The sequence below is a fragment of the Dunckerocampus dactyliophorus genome, chromosome 2 (assembly GCF_027744805.1).
Source record: "Dunckerocampus dactyliophorus isolate RoL2022-P2 chromosome 2, RoL_Ddac_1.1, whole genome shotgun sequence".
In the NCBI taxonomy this organism is placed as follows: domain Eukaryota; kingdom Metazoa; phylum Chordata; class Actinopteri; order Syngnathiformes; family Syngnathidae; genus Dunckerocampus; species Dunckerocampus dactyliophorus.
Window position 1 is genome coordinate 49,187,988 of NC_072820.1, and position 20,571 is coordinate 49,208,558.

Sequence of the window (20,571 nt, forward strand, 5' to 3'; positions counted from 1 at the left end):
TATGATGAGCATGCAAGTCCACCATTTTAAAAGGAGGCTATCTACAGAGATCACAAGGGGCTAGAGTGGCTGATGCTTGGACTAATGTGTACAATAGAAGTGAGTGGACAGGAAGTTAAGAGGTCAGCATCTACAGGAAGTGAAGGTTGGACAGGCTGTCCAACTGGAAGTTAGACGGGGGTCAATGGAGGGCGCTCAAGGGCCTGGATTTTACTACCTGGATGAGGCATTGTTCCACATGTCTACTCATCTCCTCCTCGCTCCCAGCCAGTGGGGCACTGCACAGCGGACATACCTGGCCCCCATCCTCAGGCTTCCTCCTCTTCATCTTGCCTATACGGGCTGGAAGCAGCGCGGGGTGGGTGAGAAAGAGAGGCAGACAATAAAAAAACGGGGTTAGTCACACATAGGAGACACGGGTGGAAAGACCTAACAGGCTGAATGCCAACTTTATGATGTCGTCTTTCCTCTTTTAGCTTTTCACACGTACAGCTGAACGCTTCCTTTTTTGACAAGAACCGGACGTGACAATTTTGCCTCGTCCACGTCTTTCACACACACGCACACACACACACACGCACACTTAATTAGAAATTTCACAGAGCAGAACAGCAGTCATTGCGCCCCGAGACTTTTGTGTCGCTTTTGGCTTAACTGCAAATGGCACACGGGGACATTAATTTTTAGCGGGTTGAGAGAGCAAAGGAGGCCAAAAGGGACGGAGGCGAGGGCGATGCAGTACGCCGTAACTGCAGGGTAAGGCGACGCACAAGTGAGGAAGGGGCGGTTAAAAAAAGCAGCAGCCGCAGCAGCAGCAGCAGCATCACCCTCCCCTGATGAATACCGAGGGGAGTGTTGTTAAATAGAGAATGGGGAAAGCCTGCTAATTGGGACCTCTGCCCTCCCTCCCGGTTATTAGGCCCAACACGACAATGATTCTCGGCGCCACGTCAAGGCAGAAAGGAATTAAGGGAAGGTGACGCTCACATTTTTGGACAGGACTGAATACATCAAGAATTACTTTCACAAAGGCTGATGGCTGTTTTCTTTGCCAATTAATCTGAAGCTTGATGTTGCGATTAATCGGTTTGGCCCGAGACCAGGGGTGTCCAAACTTTCTCCACCAAGGGCCGCATACTGAAAAATCGAAAGGATGCGGGGGCCACTTGTACATGTTTTAAACCAACCCATGCAGATACGCTGAGACGTTTTTGTTCATACATTTCAAGAAAATAACAGCCTGCATGTCAGTTGTGTGTCATAGATGTCACAGCTTTTTCTCTGCACATTACATATTTTTGCTGAGTTTGTTTACCATTATTTAAACTGCCACTTTGTACATTTTTCATATTATTTTAACCTTATTATCATAACTAGGTGTACATGATTATTATCAGACCAATGTCAGGGATTTATGAGAGCATACCGATAAAACCGATAACATTAAAAATAGCTCCAATAGCTGATAATGAACTGATAAGCGAGATTACCCGTACCGTGCAGGTGCGAAAATCAGGCGCTCCTTTTTTCCCCTGCCTGTGACGTTAACGGCCTGAGCTCACTTGTAAACAAGAGCGTGTGCCTGAATACAGTGCACCTTGCCGGGCCATGGCAGGTGGCTCTTCCCGCTCTACACTCCGGCCCTCCTAACCTCTGGATTTGTCCGAATATAGAGCACTTTGCTGGGCCACAGAGGGTGGCTCCCTCCCCTCCATACTCTGGTCCTCCTGATAGTAGCGACGTGATAGTAGTAATGTCATGATATGATGATTAGGACAAATCCAGATTTGTTCACGTCCTTCTTACCTCCAGGTGTGCACAAACTCCACTTACATCTAAATTTTAAAAAAGTATATGTCGGCATCATATCAGTCTCGAGAAGCAGGTAGTTATCAGTGTCGGTTTGAAAGAAAGTCGTAATATTATAACATTTTTCCAACCTAATTTAACAAAAATGTGTAGCTTAATTGTGTTTTCTTTGTTTCACAACTTCTTTCCTTTGCTATTTTCAATTCATGGTACTTTTTCCCTCTTAAAATTATGACTTTAGGTGTTTTGTCTTTAATCTTGTAAAATTACTTTTTTGTATATTCTTGTTTAATTACATTTTTAGAACGTGCCAAGGGCCCAAAAAAAAAACAGCAGCTGGCCGTAAATGACGGACCAAATCAATAGGAACCAAACACAAACAGTTTGTGGTTTGGTCAGCAAAAAAAACGCAAAATTGTCAACCACTGTTTTCCAAAGTTAATGCTGATGTGTGTTACTATCTTGTTTTGCCTAAAACACAAAGATAATAGGCCTGCTTTCATGGAAGACCAAGGAAACAAAAAAAAAATTCACATTTTAGAACTATCAAATACCAAAATAGTTTTCGATTAATAGGATAATCGATTAATCGTTGCAGTTACAATACATACACAACACAAGGTATACTTGAATTACAGTTGTGACCTGATGCTTTAAAGATAATAAAATTGACTAATTTAGTTAACCCAAGTAACCTTATTGCCATGTAAACACATACAGGAGTTTATTCATAAATGTACATTGGTATGGCTTGATTCATTCATCCGTACCAAATGGTGCAATTGACCAGACGCTAGGCCATAACGTAATAAAAGGGTCCTCTGAAGTGTCAGTCAAAGGATGGAAGGTTTTGTGTACATACCATTCAGCCTTGTTTGCCTGTTAGCTCGAACCCGTAAAAATGTCTGCAAGCAGAGGAAATAACAACACAACAAAAACACATTAGCTCACCAAGACACACTTGAATGGCTGTACAAGTACAGGTACAGCTTCTTGATGTAGGATTGCTACGGATGCTGGTACCAAGCCTAGAACCTACTTCTTGCTTGCCTTCCACCTCCTCCATTTCAGCTAGCTTTCACTCACAGGTCCCAGTTCAGCAGCTAAAACGTTCTGCCGCAAACTGCACCAGTGTGCGTCCAGGTGCCGCACATGAGTGTAAACGTTGTGCGGCGTTTATATTTGGAAACGGATGGGAAAGGATTGAAAGTGGCGCCCGTTTAGCCTGGCAAACGGCTCACTCGACGCCATGTTGGCTTGTTGTGATCATGTGACATCCGCCGACGGAAGTGGTGGATGAACCTAACATGGCAGTGTGAGGTTTGGCCGCTAGAGGGAAGCAAAGGGTTTTATTCATGGCCGATTCACGCCATATGGAGGATTTATTTATTACACCTAACTAATATGTAACTATACCGTCTTAAACGTCATAATAATGCATGTCAGTTATTTAAAAACGGTGCACGTTACTTTTAAACTCAGTGAAAGCTTATCTAATGCCCTCTTGTGCTTTAAATCTAATAATGCAATGTGTGCTATAACTACTTATTTAAGTTATTTGCCCAACACTGCAATTGCATCTTTCAGTATTTTGTCAAGTATAATACATGTTATAATAAAGTATTATTTAAGTACACGTAAAATAAATGAGTTGAGTGTTGATTCCACTTTCCTCTCTAATGCCGTGAGTGGACAATTATGCTCCTCAGGTCTCCTGGGATTAAATCCCAGAGGTCTGAAAGTCCAAACTATGTGCTGACTAAAGCATTCTCAGTCACGGGCTGGATGCCCTCTCCCTGACACTGCAACGGCAGGCAGCAGCTCGGTCTTCGGACCATCGGACCGCCGTCCATCAAGAAGAACTGACAACCTCATCCTCCTCTTCTTAGACCCCTACTCCCACCGTGGAGGGAGAGGCTGACTTGCCACATGTCACCCCTCCCATCATATCCTCGCAGAATGGTGGTGGACAGGTCAGATTTGTTTAGGGAGGGATCGGGCTATGCGTGGACAGGGGTGGCAAACTCTGCCATTATGCGCCATTTGAAGGGTGGTTAAAAAGAGTGTCCATTGACTTAATCATTTGTATAATATAAGGTGAAATCAGCAGTTTCACTTAATGAGAAAATCTACTTTATCGCTAGAAGGCCTTTATGAGCTGTGTCATCCAGAACGTATGGATGTAACGTCTGCGGGGACTTAATAGTTCTTATTTTATGGTGTGAGGGGCTAAGCCCACTTAACCTAAAGATATATCTCGGCCCGCGGAATTACCCGAACAAACTTTGATGAGCATAAGAGGTAAGAGCAGTCAGGGCCAAAAGAAGAGATTACACCAATTGTCCTCAACCGATATCGGTCTTTTAATAGCTAAAATGTACTGTGGAAGTAGTATCTGAATATATCAAAAAAAGCCGAAATGTTCTTTTCACATTAAATAAACATTTTACATTGAATACCAGCCGGCTTTTTTTTATTTTTTCTTTGAAAATAGGCCATTGTTTTTTACAGCATACGCTCTTAGAAAGCCATGTTTATGTCTTTATGCTTCACTGATACTGTTTTTTTGTTCGCCGGTGCTTGAACGCACCACAGCTGCGTTCTGAGACGCAAAAGTCACGGGTCGTCTTACATTAGTGCATCCATTTGTGGTGCGTATCTATACATTTTTTTACATGAAATGTGTTTATTAATATGTGTGTGATGCATATTTAGGGACTTAATTTCATCTGAAATCGGAGGAGAACGTCAACATCAAGCTAGCAGGAGTTTTTGGACGGGGGAGCGTGAGCCGTGTGTCAAAAATTGACATTTTAATGGCCGTATTATTACTCTCGGTCCTGTTTGTGTGTGTGTGTGTGACCTGGTATCTGTCCGAGTGGTGGGCGTCTTCAGACGAGAGCGGCGAGACCACGGGAGACTCCCCCTCGCGCTTGATGTGCACCGACAACAGCATGGACTGGACAGGGAGAAATATAAAAGGAAAAATAAACATAAAAATAAACTGCGTACATCAGTCATCACACCTGTGTTAGATATTATTATTACACCTTTAGATCCAGTCTAGCTTCCCGTAGAAGGCTGTCTTGACACACACTCACATAGCACAATCAGAGTTGCACAACATTTGGATATGACTCAGGGAAAAATACTGTTCTCTCTCTCGCTCTCTTGCTCACACAAGCTTATCTAACAATGTATCTATCGTGTAGCATTTTCCCATCAGTCATATTTAACTGTTGCGCAACTCTGATTGTGCTATGTGAATGTATGTGTCAAGAAGGCCTTCCACGAGCGCCGAGCTACTAGACTGCATCTAAAGGTGCAATAATGCTCTCTATCAGCCGTAAAAGCAACGGTACAGTATCCAATGTTTAGCAGTGTGTGTTCTCCTGTTGTGAAGTATTTGCATTTACAGTCGTCTCCTATTAATCAAGTGGAAAGGGGCAGAGCAGAGGCTTAAGTGGTCGACAGCCGTAATGTAATAAAAATATGTGAGAAATGACCAACCTCCAGTGCTGCCGCAGTAAATTGGACATTATGCATGGTGCTCTTATGCCAGTGTGTGTGTGTGTGTGTGTGTGTGTGTGTGTGTGTGTGTGTGGTTTAAAAAGGTCAGGATCTGTTTACCCACGAAGCTCTGAGAATATGCTTTAGCTTTATGACATTTAACAGTATTCTGCTCTAAAGGAGGATCTTCCATTCAAAAGCAAACAAGGATTATGTTGATATGCAACTACACCAGGGACATCTTTTATTATGTAAGTGCGGTTCTGCAAAGTCTCATTTTGCATTAATGAATAAAGCAATTCCATTTGACTTTGTTGGGGGAGCAGCACCAGCACAAAGGACATAAACCGGACCGACAAACTGATCCGGAAAGCCGATCAAGCTATCGGCACTCAGTTGGAGGGGGTTGTAACAGTGGGAGACGGGAGGACACTGGGCAAACTGCCCACCCACCCACTCCATCGGACAATAGAGGGGCAGCAGAGCTCATTCTCCAACAGACTCCTCCAGTTTCATTCCCACAGTGAACGCTACAGGGCTTCATTTATTCCACACGCCACCCAGCTCTACAATACCTCACCTGTCTGTGAAAGATAATTCACAACATTATTGCGCTGTACTGTCTGCCCTCCCTTGTATAATTGTACATTTACTTGTGTGTACAATATTTCGACACACTGTTTATAAATATGCACATCTTGTTTATTTTATATTCTTTTTGAAATCCGGGAGATTTGGAGAATAAAGTCATACATTTATGAGAATCATTCTCAACTTTATTCTCATAATTTTACGAGAACTAGCTATGAACATATTGGATTTATAAATATGGAGTCCTACTTCACGGAAATTCACCTACCACGGATGGGATAAACGAGGGATTAATGTACTTCTTCATCCCACTGATTCATTTTCGAGCTTGGATGAATACAGCAATCCTCCAGTGAGCTTAAAAAGATCTTAATTGCATTTAACCTTTAGCTGACACAATGCTGCTGTTTGAGTATTTCAGTGAAGTTAAAAAAAACAAAAACTGCTGGCATTGGCTTTTCCTCTCTATGAAAGGACGGCAGCAACAAGCACCTGCCAGCCCCCACTCAGACGTCCGGATGTAATGGATGCTGTATAGTAATATGTTCTTTATTGGAGTGACCAGAGAGCGACAGAAGCAGGAAAAAAACTTGCAAGGAGGCACACTGAGGTTAATCCTGTCCTAACACTGTTGGGGGGGTCGTATACCAGGGAGGGAAATGGCGGCATATGCGCCACACTGGCCCTCTCCACTGTCACCACTGCTGCTGAATACTAAACAACAGCGAAGGAGATGCACAGTCACGGCTGGAAGGCGAAGACCCGTCGTCACCCTTCCGCCCTGCTTTGCCTGCCGCTCTCGAGGCCGAGCCCGCTCGCAGTTTTGCGAGGGCCGCCGTAAGCTGAGGTCAGCACCCGAACGTGCGCTGGGGAATGACAATGTGGCCGCTGAATTATCGGAGGGATCTTAGCTTGCACTTTGAGCAGGGCATCTGACTTTCATGCGCTCTTTAGTGACAAAATGCATCATCAGTCCTGCAGTGAAATGGATTTGTGGCCGCTTCCTCCGGTATTTTTTCCTCTTTCTCTGTGCCTCTATAATTGGAACAATCACAGTATAGTGCCGCTGTCTGTTGGACCACAGGCGACTGGTACTGTCCGTGTGTGTGTGTGTGTGTGTGAGACAGAGGCTTTCAGTTTTGCAGCAGCGAGCATTGAGCGTGACTCTTCAATGACAATGTGCTATAAAGTATGCAAGGTTTGTACTCATAAACTCCTTGGTGGCCGTTATGATTTCATATGCACGACTTTGTTTTTTAGGGATGCCGTCAAAGTCCTATCGGGCCTTTTTGGGCTCATGGGACTCCGGAGGCAGCTGACAGGTACCGGCAGTCGCTGAGGTAAAAACTCAGGGAGGAGGAGTTCAGAGAAGCCACGGTGAACGACTTGAGGACGACTTCGAAGAGATAAAATAATAATATATATCGGTTTGTATTTGATTTATTTTTTCAATTATATTTCTTTATTTTAATTTTAACATTTTTATTTCATTTATTTATTAATTTATTTTAACATTTTTATTTCATTTATTTATTTTCATGAGCTCATTAAAAAAAAAATTACACAAAAAAGTTACAATCATTTGTGTGTTGTCTTTTTTTGTTTTTGTGGCTTCACTCTATCGTTTTTCAAAATAAATAAATGAATAAATGATCACTCTTTTGCGGTTGATTACAACCTGTTGTTAGTAAAAAAATATATATGTATATTTGCCTTTTTAATCAAATTTTATGTATTCTTGGCATGAATTAAGCATTTTCACACATAAAAACGACTCAATGATCAAAAATACAAATATAAGACATTCAGAAGACGCATTCAAAAATGTTACACTAGTCACTGATGAGCACCGTCGCCGCTGCAGGAAGTACGCCGTCCAAGGCATACTCCCATTGCTAACATGTGAGTCTATGTTATGTCTTATTATGTCTAATATGTCTTATTTCCTGTTATTATATGTACTTTATTTGGTAATAGGGGTGTAAAGGTGACTATAGGGGTGTTACTTCATGTCTAGGGGGCTCTAATCTTGTTACAACTGTATTCAGAAGGTCTTTATAAGCTTTTCTATGCTCTAACTACGGAAATATTCCATTCATGAATGAGGAATTTGAGTCTGAAACCAATGAACCGCCATAAAGGAGGGATTACTGTCCTTTGTTGCTGCTTTTATACTATTTGTTGTGCATACATCTTTGCGTTTGTTAAGACAATGCCTGGAAAGAACCTCTTATTGACGTTATCTTCTGAGTGTTATGATGTTTTTCTCTCATTGCCAGAATTTCTCATGTATTTCGTGTGAACAAAACGTCAGCTGATCTCACCTTGGGAGTCCCTGGCGTGACTGTTCCGTCCTTGGGAGACGGGTTCTTACTGCTGTCGGAGGGAAGAAGACAACATTAGCATTTCTTCCAACGACATAGCTAACGTTTAAATCACCAAAAGGATAAGTGACATAAATACACGTTGTAGGCTTACTGTTTTGACACACTACCTTTTCTTTTCTAGTTAATTTCAAACTAAACTGTGCATTTGCTTGACATTGACAAAACCAGGCATAACAGAGGCAAAGCGTGGAAGGAAGGGTGCCTAAAAGTGAACTGAGGGAGCTCCCTAATCTGACAGGGGATTTCCTTTCTCACCGCATGGGCGCCTGGGATCATAAAGAATAAAAGGCCTTCCTTCTTTGTCACTTATCTGCAGGCTACAAAGTGGTTCAACGGGACAGTGCGGCCGACACGCTAACCACCAGGCCACCGTGCAACCAAGCAAAACTTCACGTCGGACGTCCCCGCACATTTTTGGTCCAAAAAGCATGATATATATATATTTTTTTCTCCAAAAATAGTCTGTTTATTCCACAAAAAACACATCTCATTCACCCCAAGTCGTTAATAATTCGTAATTACGTGATAATACAGGTGAAATGTATTTTGTACATCTCGCAATTGTTACATGTTTATGTCTTTGTGCTTCACTGATAATGTTTTTGAAATTTGAGAGGACAAATTTTGTTTGGTTGGGGGGCCTTGAATGCACCATAGTTGTGTGCTGTGTGCCGCCTACACCCAGATTATCATTCATTAGTGGTGAGTACCTACACATTTTACACTTTAAATGCTTTTAATATAACAAAGACACTAACTTATCTTACAATAAATTAATCCAAATTCAATTAATACATTGCAGAAAACCCAAAATTTTAACACAAAACATGCTTTTGTAGTTTTACGAGCAGTAAACAATTGAAAATGCATAAAAATATGTATAAATGATGAATGAGAGGGATAAATTAACATTTAAGGTAGCTTTCGCCTTCACTGAGGACGTGATTCTTGACATGAGCGCTCCCAAAGACTCAATGTGGCAGCAAGGCGCCATACGGACGCCACCTTCCTGTTTTGCCATGAGTTATTTCTTGAAGTCAACAGTGTCTCTCAATGTCTTTTCCACTTGAAACTTTCCATGGCTTCATTTTGGGTAATTGAGGTGAGAAACACTGCTGAACTCAAGAAATAACTCACGGCAAAACCGGAAGGTAACGTCCGTATGGCGTCTCGCTGCCACATTGAGTCTTTGGGAGCACTCATGTCAAGAATCACGTCTTTAATGAAGGTGAAGGTAACCTTAAATGTTCATTCATCCCATTCATTTGTCATTTATATGCCTTCATATGCATCAAACTATAAATTGGAAACGCATAACAACGCGTGTTTTATGTTAACATTTTTGGCTTTTTTTGTCCGTGTTGTGTCTCACGACCACATCGTGTCTTTGGGATCAATCACATCAAAAATCATGTCTTAATAATTATGTTTTTTTCTCATAATATTACAACACAATTCTCGTAATATCAGGACTTTATTCTCCTAATATGTTAACTTTAATGACTGCTGTTTTTAAAAAAAAATTTCCAAGGTTATTTTTTTCATTTTCTTGATTAACTGTATTTTTAGAACGTGCCGCAGACCACTAAATAAACAGCTGCAGGCAGCAAATGGCACCCCTGTTCTAATAAAATTAATTTTGCTTGAAAGAAATCATGAAAATTCAAATAATTTGTGGCAGAAAGACAAAAATGTTAACACAAAACACATTTTTATAGTTTTACAATGATAGTTTTACATGCATAAAACAGTTCTAAATGCATATTAATGTTGAATGAAAGGGCTAAATGAACCTTTAAGGTTAATTTAACCTCACCTGAAGACGTAATTGTTGACAAAGGCAGCGAGATCAACTCCTATACCACCTTCTTGTTTTGCCATGAGTTATTTCTTGAATTCAATAGTCAGCCATAAAAACCCCAAATGGAGTCAAAGAGAACTGAAAGTGTTGTCATTTTGATAAAGAAGGTGAAAAATGCTATTGAATTCAAGAAATAACTCATGGCAAAACAAGAAGGTGGTGTCCGTGTTGCGTGTCGCTGCCGCATCGTGTCTTTGGGAACACACACTCATCTACAATTACGTCTTAAATCATGTAAATTCAATGAATCCATGCCAGAAAGCCAAAAATGTTACCACAAAACACATTTTTATAGTTTCACAATGACAAATGTTTTACACGCATACAACAATTCTAAGTCCACGAAAGGGATGAATGAACCTTTAAGTTTACTTTTATCTCCACTTGAATACGTGATTGTCGACAAACAGACGATGCGGCAGCGGGATCCTCTCGGACACCACCTTCTTGTTTTGCCATGACGTATTTCTTGAATTCAATCGTGTTTCTCACCTCAGGTCTCTGCTTTTCTTTCAATCACGGCTGCGACGTAACCCGAAATGGCGCCAGAGAAAGTTGCCGGTGGCAGCATTTTGCTCAAGAGCGCGAGAAACACGAGAAATAACTCAAGGCAAAACAGGAAGGTGGTGTCCGTGCTGACCTGCCTGCCAAATTGCGGCTTTGTCAACACGTCAACACGTTTTCAGTGACATAATGGTCATTTATCCCTCTCATTCCTCATTTATGTGCATTTAAAATAGTTTTATGCATGTAAAACCATAAAAAGGGGTTTTGCGTCAACCTTTTTGAGAGTCAACCGTTGATGACATCACAGACGGGCTATGTATGTCGACTTTATATTTATTTATTTACGTATATTTTGTTGTGGATTGCGGCAGGATAGTTTGTGTGTTTTTTTTGCACGAGGTGTGTGTGTGTGTCTCACCGCCGCCAACAAAGAGAATAAACATGGGTGACACAGTCAAGCTGCCGTGTAATGCAGGGAAATCAGCCATCGCTCGCCTCTCTCCGTGTTTCTGTCAGCCCTCTCTCCTCCCTCCTTCTCTATTTTATTCATTACCAGGAACCCGTGCACAGGCGTCAATGATAACAGCCACATCTGCCGCTACCTGCTTGTTGACGGTGTCAAACAGCGACAAGAGACGGTGGGAGAAAATTGCCACAATGACGGGGGGAAGGAGAGAGACAGATGAAAGTGGAGGGGAAAGGTGGGGGTAAAAAAGGGGGGGGGGGCAAAGGAGATGAAATGCAAGGACACAGAAAAACCACAAAAAAAAGAGACTAAGCAGAGAGAAAGATGAAAGATGACAGAACAGGAGCGCGGAGGCAGAGCTGCTTTGCACGTCTCGTGTTTGCCCACTTCTGTGAAATGTTGAGGCCGAGGGTTGCGGGGAATTCTGACTGCCTGCCACGTCGCTCAAGTCAGGGGGAGAACTGTGGAAATGAGCGGCGCACGGCGGCGACACGACACACAAGGCTGACAGCGGGGTAAAGCCGGGAAGAGCGGAAGATGAGAGAAAAGGCGAGATTTTGTGCAGAGGTAATGAGACGTGCGGTGCACAGGTGGAAAGCCGGAGACGTGTCGGTGCTTAAGATATCTTACGATACTCCGTCTATGTAAACGCTGATGCATGTTCAGGAAAAACACTGCTACTGTATGAAATGGAGTTTCTTCGTAACCTTAGCATCAATACGTTCGTGTACATTATTATTAGAACCATTATGAGCATGGTTAGAACCTGCGGCGGAGCCTACTCAAACCCAGGGGCCGCATACTGAAAAAAGAAAGGATGGGTGGGCCACTTTGATGTTTTACAATGCAGATACGCGAAGGAGTTATGCACGTTGAAAGAAAACAGCCTGCATCTTAGCTTTGTGATACAGGTGGACAAAAACGTACCATTACTAGCTAGTAGTTAGTAATGTTCTAACTTTTTCCCAATCTAATTTTCCCAGAATTGCAACTTTATTATTTGTTTTTATGTTTTACAAAAGACCTTTAGAACAGAACATATTTTTCTTTAGTATTTCAACTTTTTAAATTATTTTTATTTATTAATTTATATTTTTATTTATTTTTATTATTTTTTTCTCCTAATATTATAAGTTTTTCCCAATCAAATTTTCCCAGAATTGCAACTTTATTCTTTGTTTTGTCTGTTTTACATAAGACGACTTTAGAAAAGAACATATTTTTTCTTTAATAGTTCAACTTTTTAATTTCTTTTTATTTATTCTTTTATGTTTTTAATTGCAATTTATTTGTTATTTTTTTATTTATTTTTATTTATTTAGAAACGTGTTTTTTCTCATAATATTACAACATTATTCTTGTAAAATGACACCTTTTTTTGCTGTAATATTAGAACTTTTCCTAATTGAATTTTCCCAGAATTGCAACTTCATTATTTGGGTTTTTATGTTTTACATAAGACGACTTTAGAAAAGAAAATATTTTTTATTTAACATTCCATTTTTAATTTATTTTTATTGATTCATTTATATTTTTTATTTATTTGTAATAATTTTTTTATTTTTAATGTAATTTATTAAACAAACATGTGTTTCTCCTCTTATTACAACATTATTCTTGTCAAATTACATCTTTTTTTCTTATAATATTATACGTTTTTCCCAATGTAATTTTCCTATAATTGCAATTTTATTCTTTTTTTTTTTGTTTTACAAAAGACCTTTAGAAAAAAACAGATTTTTTCTTAATATGTCAACTTTTTTACTTTTTTAATTTATTAATTTCTAGTTTTATTTAATTAATTATTTTTTTTATTTTTAATGCAATTGATTTATTTAACTTAAATTTCAAAATAGCCGCAGGACACCGCTGCTCTAAACGAACCGGTTTTGTCCATTAGATCTAATTAATTTGTGCCAGAAAGCAAAAATGTTAACACATTTTCATAGTTTCCCAATTGTAGTTTCAATTTTAAATGCGCATGAATGGAGAGCGAAATTGGCAAATGAACGCTTAAGGTTACTTTTGCCTTCATGCAAAACATGGTGGCTGCCAAAGAGACGAGGCAGCGAGATCCACTCGGATGCCACCTTCTTGTTTTGCCATGACTTACTTCTTGAATTCACTGGTGTTTCTCGCCTCAATTCTCTGCTTTTCTTTTGCTCACGGCTGCGAACCAAACTAAAACAGAGCCAAAGGGAGTCACAAGTGCCAGAATTTTTATAGAAAAGGTGAGAAACATGATTGAATTCAATAAGTAACTCATAGCAAAACAGGAAGGTGGTGTCTGTGTTGACCTCGGTGCTACGTCGTGTCTTTGGCAACAACCACGTCTTCAATGAAAATAAATTTATACGCATTTAGAATTTTTTTTATGCATGTAAAACTATAATGGCACAATAAAAACGTGTTTTGTGCTAACATTTTGTGGCGTAACTGTGTCAGTTAGCAAAGAACTACAGAGTCAGCCGCGGGGTGACTTTCGGTTGCTGTTTATGTGTTAGCAAGCTAACAGGCTGCCAACTGATAAAAATAAATGAAGAACACATTTGGGCTAGCGCATGTATTAAGATGTGAGTCACATTGGACGTTAAACGAGGCAAAATGTTCGACGTCAACCGAAAAACACGCTAACCAAGGAGATATAACGGCGAGCCGTTACATCCACCTGGGACTGAAAAGAGTCGACAAGTCTTTTGAAAGAGACCTCGATGCAACCATGGCGAGCCAGAGTGCTCTGTCCACACACGGCCAAATATTGTGAAAATATCCTCTGTATTTATCGTCTTCGGGCCAAAATTGGTGGGCATTTCTCCTCTCTTTGTGCTTTTTATGATGCTCATTTTCACTTCCATGGTGATGGCTTTCCTTTTCTTTGCCGCACTGCGACTTGGGAGTCGTAATGACACGAAAAACTGAACTAACAAGCAACGTTCTCACCGTGTCTTTACCCACCAAAATGAAGTTTTTCATTCATTTATGTTCGCTGAACTCAACTAAACCGACGACCACCTGGAATCGGTGACTCATTTTTAAACTCCTTCTCACTTTTTCCCGACTATCTAGCGTGAATCCCACATAAGCCTGACCCTTAAACTCCTCCCACTTTCAACTCGAAGGAAGTAAGAATGGAGAGAAGGAGCTTAAGTCTCTGCTACTGATTGCTTTTTACTTTTCGGCGGCATCTACTAGAGGCGTAGGGGCATGCTCGAGTGAAAGCAAATTGTTCACCGAAGAAGAGCGGGAAGAAGACAAGTGAAGAGGAGGCGGGGTATGTAGATTACTTTGCCCCCACGAGTCACCTGAGGTGTGCAGGGCATGGAAGATTTCCATTTGCTCAACTGAGTGTGATTTTCACGTGCGCAGATGAGAAGCTACGGACCATGAAGAAGCAAAAGACCGACACACACACACGTGCAATCAGCAGGAGCATGCATAAGAAAGGAAATCACACAGAAACACACAGGAGAATGGATTTTTATGCACTTCTCACACTGACATACTCAAACACACGCACACACCTTCCTTTCCACACCCACGGCTCTTTCGTTCAGCAAGCTCTTCATTAAAGCCAGATTTACAACAAATTGGACCAAATTCCCACTGTCACTTTTAATGCGGCCTGCTAGTATGCAGAGAGCCGGAGACAGACGGCGTGCACGCGTAATGTAGAGTCTGACGACATTTGGTAGAAGCCACACACACACATCGGAGAATGCACTTCCTGTCTTATGTGGTGGGTTCTCTAAGGTCTTCCAGTTTTGGAGTTTGCAGCGGTGCAGGGCTGCGCTGCATTAGAGTCTTCAATTGCCGTTGTTCAATCCAGTTTTAGGCCATAAAGCATACATGGACGTCTACCAGACTGTGGTAGCTGGTGCCCTCCTGTATGCAGTATGTGCTGGGGGAGCAGTCAAGAAAAAGGACGCCGCACGCCTGGACAAACTGGCTCTGTCATTGACGTCTGTGGCAGAGCAAAGGACGCCGAGGAGGCTCCCTTCCATCATGGACAAGCAGCATCATCCGATGCACAGCATCATCTCGCGACAGCACTTTCAGTGGCAGATTACTATCACTGCCCTGCTCCTTCTATTTTCTGATTTTTCTTGTCTTGCCTTGATTTTATTGTTATTATGACTTTAATATGATTTTTGGAGAGCAGCTCAAAACGTGAATTCCTCTTGGAGATTAATAAAGTATCTATCTATGTCTGTCTGTCTGTCTGTTTGTCATCCATCCATCCATCCATCCATCCATCCATCCATCCATCCATCCATCCATCCATCTATCTATCTATCTATCTATCTATCTATCTATCTATCTATCTATCTATCTATCTATCTATCTATCCATCTATCTATCTATCTATCTAGCAAAGTCAAACTCAGGCCCAGGGGCCAAATCTGGCCCGCACTGCAATTGAATCCGGCCCGCGGAACTGTTTGGAAAAGTATCTACCTATCGAGCTACTGACCAACCAACCGGCCGACAGCGATTGATCGACTGAACGACCGACCGACTGACCGCGACCGACGACCCCCGACTGACCGACCAACCGACCGACCGATATGTGTAACATCACATATCTCCTGTCATGGACTTAACACATTGTAGTCACCCACAATATGGTTTTAGACATTTTAGACTTTTATCTTGGAGATTAATAAAGTATCTACATATCTATTGATCTACAGTATCTACTGACCGAGCGACCGACCCACTGCGACCGACCGACGACCAACCGACCGACCGATATGTGCAACATCTCATATCTTCTGTCATGGAATTAACACGTTGTTGTGACCCACAATACAGTATTGCTTTGGACATTTTAGACATTTCCCTCGGAGATTAATAAAGTATCTGCCTACCGACCTGCCTACCTAGCTTCGAGTTGATTTAGCCTATGTAAAATAGTCACAGATTTGAATTCTAGTCCCTGAAGCGTTGCAGAGCTGCTAAACATGTCAACCATGAGCCGGAAGGAACCGTCTGATGTCAGCTGAGCTTTGTAGAGAACAGTCCTGGCCCCGAAAGACTGGGATGCAAACAGCAGTAACGCTGGCGTGCATATGATTACAACATACAGCATACCTGAGGCACATGCTGGCAAGTCTCTCTATCTCTGTTTCCATGTGCTCTTGCAGCTCTCCGGGCCTGAGCAGCACTTGGCAGATGGGACAGATGGGAGCCTGGCTGTCATACAGCGCCATCTTCTTTTTACCTGCAGACAACAAAGGAACAGTGAGTCAGCATCATCATTGCAATTTGGGTCGATCAGAGCATTGCAGACCATGTGCATATGCTGTTATGACTATACTGAAGTACTGCGATGCCTTCTACAGTACTGCAGATTCTTAATGCACATGTGCATACAGGCATTCTCTTGCACATGTTCCCTTTCATTCTAACATAATCTTTACTTCACTTTTCTTTTCCTATACATCTTGCAGACGAGCCACATTTATTGGTGTGTTCAGTTGTGTTTCACTGTTGTCGTTTGTGTATCCTCACCACATAACGCACAACGTATCGCTCTCCTACGCGTTCCTGTTTCTCTCTTTTCCTGCACACACCCGCTCTCTCGCTCGCTCCTCACTGCTTTGACAAGATAATTTGAGTCACGCTCAAGCTGTCGCTTTTCGGCAAGGCAAACAAAGAATGATCTCTTTTCCCAAACAAACATGCCTGCAGCACACACACCCCTGGACATGGACGTCTGTTCTCTATTCTCTTCTGTGATATCCTGGTTAAAACACTGAACTGTTAGCTGTTTGCTAGCACTTTTCCAATGATGTGCACAGTATGTGAACCTTGAATGAGAAAGCCATCCTACAGGACGCACTTCATAGACTCCACTGCTCATCCCAATGCTTGCATAGTGTTGGGCAAATTACTTTAAAAAGTAATTCCCAAAAAATCCCCCAAAAGTAATTGCATTAGTAATGGAATTACTAACTCAGCTAGTGATGGGAAACACGATTCCTTTGACTGACTTGAGTTTCCCTGGCTCACGAGAGACTCGTGTCTTTTTAAAAGCACCCGTGAGTCAGTGAAATGTGTGTCTTCATCGAGCACCCGTGAGTCAGTGAGATTCGAGTCTTAGTCAACCCTGTGAGTCAGTTAAACTCAAGTCTTTGTCAAGCACCCGTGAAATTTGAGTCTTCAGTTAGCACCTGTGAGTCAGTGAAACTCAAGTCTTCGTCAGCCTGTGAGTCAGTGAAACTTGTGTCTTTGTCGAACACCCGTGAGTCAGTGAAATTCAAGTTTTTGTCAGGGTACCTGCGAGTCAGTGAAATTTGAGTCTTCAGTTAGCGACTGTTAGTCAGTGAAACTTGTGTTTACGTCGAACACCCGTGAGTCAGTGAAACTCAAGTTTTTGTCAGGGCACCTGTGAGTCAGTGAAATTTTGGCGTTTGTTGAGCACCTGTGAGTAAGTGAAATTTGTGTCTTTGTCGAGTACCTGTGAGTCAGTGAAACTCGAGTTTTAGTCAACTTGTGAGTCACTTAAACGCATGTATTTGTCCAGCACTCGTGAGTCAGTGAAACCCGAGTCTTCTTCAGCTTGTGAGTCAGTGAAATTTGTGTCTTTGTCGATCACCCGTGAGTCAATGAAACTTGAGTCTTTGTCAACTTGTAAGTCAGTGAAAATCGCGTCTTTCTCAAGTACCTGTGAGTCAGTGAAATTCGAGTCTTTTTCGAGCAACCGTAAGTCAGTGAAATGTGTGTTTTTGTCAGTGAAACTCGTGTCACCCACATCCAGATGGGTGCTGCAGATATCAGCCAATCATAATGCGCCACATTTCACTGTCTGACGTTCCAACATTTTCAAATAGCAATTCACTGGATTACGGGAAAACAATAAATACTAGTTATTTTACTCCCTTCGGTTTTTGTGTGTCACCTTTTTACTTTTCCCCAATCTCTGTCAACTATTCCCCGAGGGATGTGAATGATGGGGGGAGGCAATGGACAGATAAATCCAGGGGAGGAGAAGAAAAGGGGTGGAGAGCATGTGTGTGTGTGTGTGTGTGTAGGGGGTGTTGTTGATGTCCCACACCAGCCTTGTCAGTGCCTTAAAGATGATTAATGTTGGAGGAGCACACACACACACACACACACACACACACACACACACACACGCGCGTCCTGCTCTGGCTGGCAAAGTTCAAACACACACACGCACACACACGCAACAAGGGTGCGTTCAATCTCGGGGATCGCAGGGGCCACACATGAAAGTGGATGGAGGGATGGGAGCAATGAAGACGAGGGAGGGAGGCGGATGAGAAGTGATAAGGATGGAAGAAGAAGAAGGCTGGGACAATAACAAGGAAATAGGGCTGACAGGACTTTTTAGTGTCGAGATTCTTCAGTGGAACGCCGAGCAGTGCAGCAGGGAAGGGATGGATGAACACATGGATGGAGGCGAGGGGTGAGGAGGTGCGCATCTCTGACAGCTGTGATGGAGTGTAGGCCGGATTCCCCCTAATGTGCCAAGATGGATTATCTCATCTTTCTTTTCTTTCACTTGTCCCTCCACCACCACGTCTCCAACTTCTGTATATTTCTCGCTCTCGTGAGCTCACGTTTTCCTGATTTTAGCCTTTTGTTCCTCCTTTTTTATCTAACCCCACTCATCCTTTAATCGCGTTTTTCTGTCTCGTCTCCTCACAAGGTCCACTTATGAACCCGAGCTGGTGAAACATGCCAAGTGTGCCAAAAAAGCAGCCGTTTAGAATCAAATTGGTGTCTTCTTCAGAGTTCAGACGTTGGGAGAGGGAGCGATGCAATACTAGTATGGAAAGAAAAGATAAGAGCTCATGAACCCAAAGAAATTCATTTTAATTGTGTACTCTAGGGGTACTAATGACACTACTACTAATAATAATATGCTTTTTCGCCTAACGAAGATTGAATTTCGAGTAAATGATTCCAGGGCTTGTCCAAGTGCAACAAATCGAATGAAGAGAAGCAGCCAGGATGTGTAGGTTCCAGTGTCGAGAGAACATGATGAAAAGGTTACTCCATTGCTCGTGTCTGGATGTAGTCCAGGCTGTTAACACCTGGGTGGGTTCAACTGGGGAGACTTAGCCCTTCAAACAGAGTAGTCGGGTGGGAGGTGTGCGCACTTGAAACAAAAGAAGCGTGGTCTTGCATCAAGGGTAACTAGGGTGTAAACACGCCTATCTTTTTCTTTAACGATACACTACATAACTTAATACAGCCAAAAAAATGTCTATTTTTGACACGAGGCTCGCTCCTCCCCCTCCAAACCCTCCTGCAAGCTTGACATTGAGGCTCTCCTCTGATTTTGTATCAACATTTACAATAAAAGGGACCATTTTATTGTTCAATGAACAGATGGAACGGAGCCGGTCACGGCACGCAACTACGATGCGTTCAAGGACCGCCGAACAACGCTCATCCTCTGATTTCGGAACAACATTTGAGAAAAAGTGACTGTTGTGATGATACCGTCGCGTTTTAGGCAAGACAAGATGTTCACGCACGTCAGCTTTGACTTTGGACAACAGTGATCTGCGTTTTTGCCTCTTTTTTAGATATGTTAGAAAACCTTTGTGTTTGGTTCATATTGATTTGGTTGATATCTCTAATATATATTTAAAAACAAAGCTTTGTTTTATTATTAGTGATTAGTACCAACATTTCAGCTTCTTCTCTTGACATTTTGCCTTTTGCGCTATTTTTCCCATTTTCGCTGGTCTAGGGCCTAACCAAATCTAGGTTTAAGCCCTAAATATGCCTCATACACTCATTAAAAAACACATTTAATATATAAAACGTATAGGCACTCGCTACCTACTAATGAACGCTCCATGAACAGTTGGAATCCGAGTCAGTAGCCTTGAGCTACAGGCTAAGACTAGTAGACTAGCAGACGAGAGAAGGAGTTTCCTACTCTCGATAATATATTAGCTAGTGTTGGAAGATAGGGCTTATGGAGTCAAACAAACTGTTGCTCATCACGGCACACAAGTATGGTGCATTCAAGGACCGCCTAGCAAAGTGCGAAATCCAAAAGCTTGATTAAAATACGTGGACTTCCTAAGAGTGGTACGTGGTTAGCGACTTATGGTGAATGATATGTGCTTTCTGCGGGAAAAACAGATCATTTTTGGAGACAAATTTGAAAAATGTTGACCAAAAATCCACAAACGTGCGGGGATCTACTGTATCTTCTCAGCAAATCTACATGGGTTGGCTTCCCAGTCCTTTGATTGTTCAGCATATTACTATGAATTAATCCCTCTGTGGCAGTGTCCCCTCTGTTGCACAAACAGTTTCTCTCCCTCGATGTCTTCGTGTCCCGCAGCCTCGCTCGTGGAAAGACGTCCATGCTTGGGTCCAGATGAAGCGGGAATCGATAGATGCGAGATAGCGCGGGCTCCCAGTCACAGACTACAATGGGCCGAGGTAAA

The 20,571-nt window shown here is 42.1% G+C and overlaps 1 protein-coding gene across 5 annotated transcripts in view; it reads right to left on the reverse strand.

Moving 5' to 3' along the window:
* rnf220a (ring finger protein 220a) overlaps positions 1-20,571 on the reverse strand; it is a 176,609-nt gene that overhangs the window by 19,718 nt on the left and 136,320 nt on the right. For 3 of the 5 annotated variants that reach the window (XR_008566816.1, XM_054760507.1, XM_054760528.1), the window contains exons 3-7: positions 16,223-16,352; positions 8,235-8,286; positions 4,673-4,768; positions 2,672-2,714; positions 218-342 (exon numbers count right to left, since the gene is read on the reverse strand). Coding sequence is in view for 4 of the 5 variants with exons in the window: in XM_054760507.1 (XP_054616482.1) it covers positions 218-342; positions 2,672-2,714; positions 4,673-4,768; positions 8,235-8,286; positions 16,223-16,352 (446 nt within the window). In the remaining variant the exon portion in view is untranslated. The remainder of the gene's footprint in view (positions 1-217; positions 343-2,671; positions 2,715-4,672; positions 4,769-8,234; positions 8,287-16,222; positions 16,353-20,571) is intronic. The other 2 variants (XM_054760520.1, XM_054760537.1) reach the window with 1 other exon arrangement.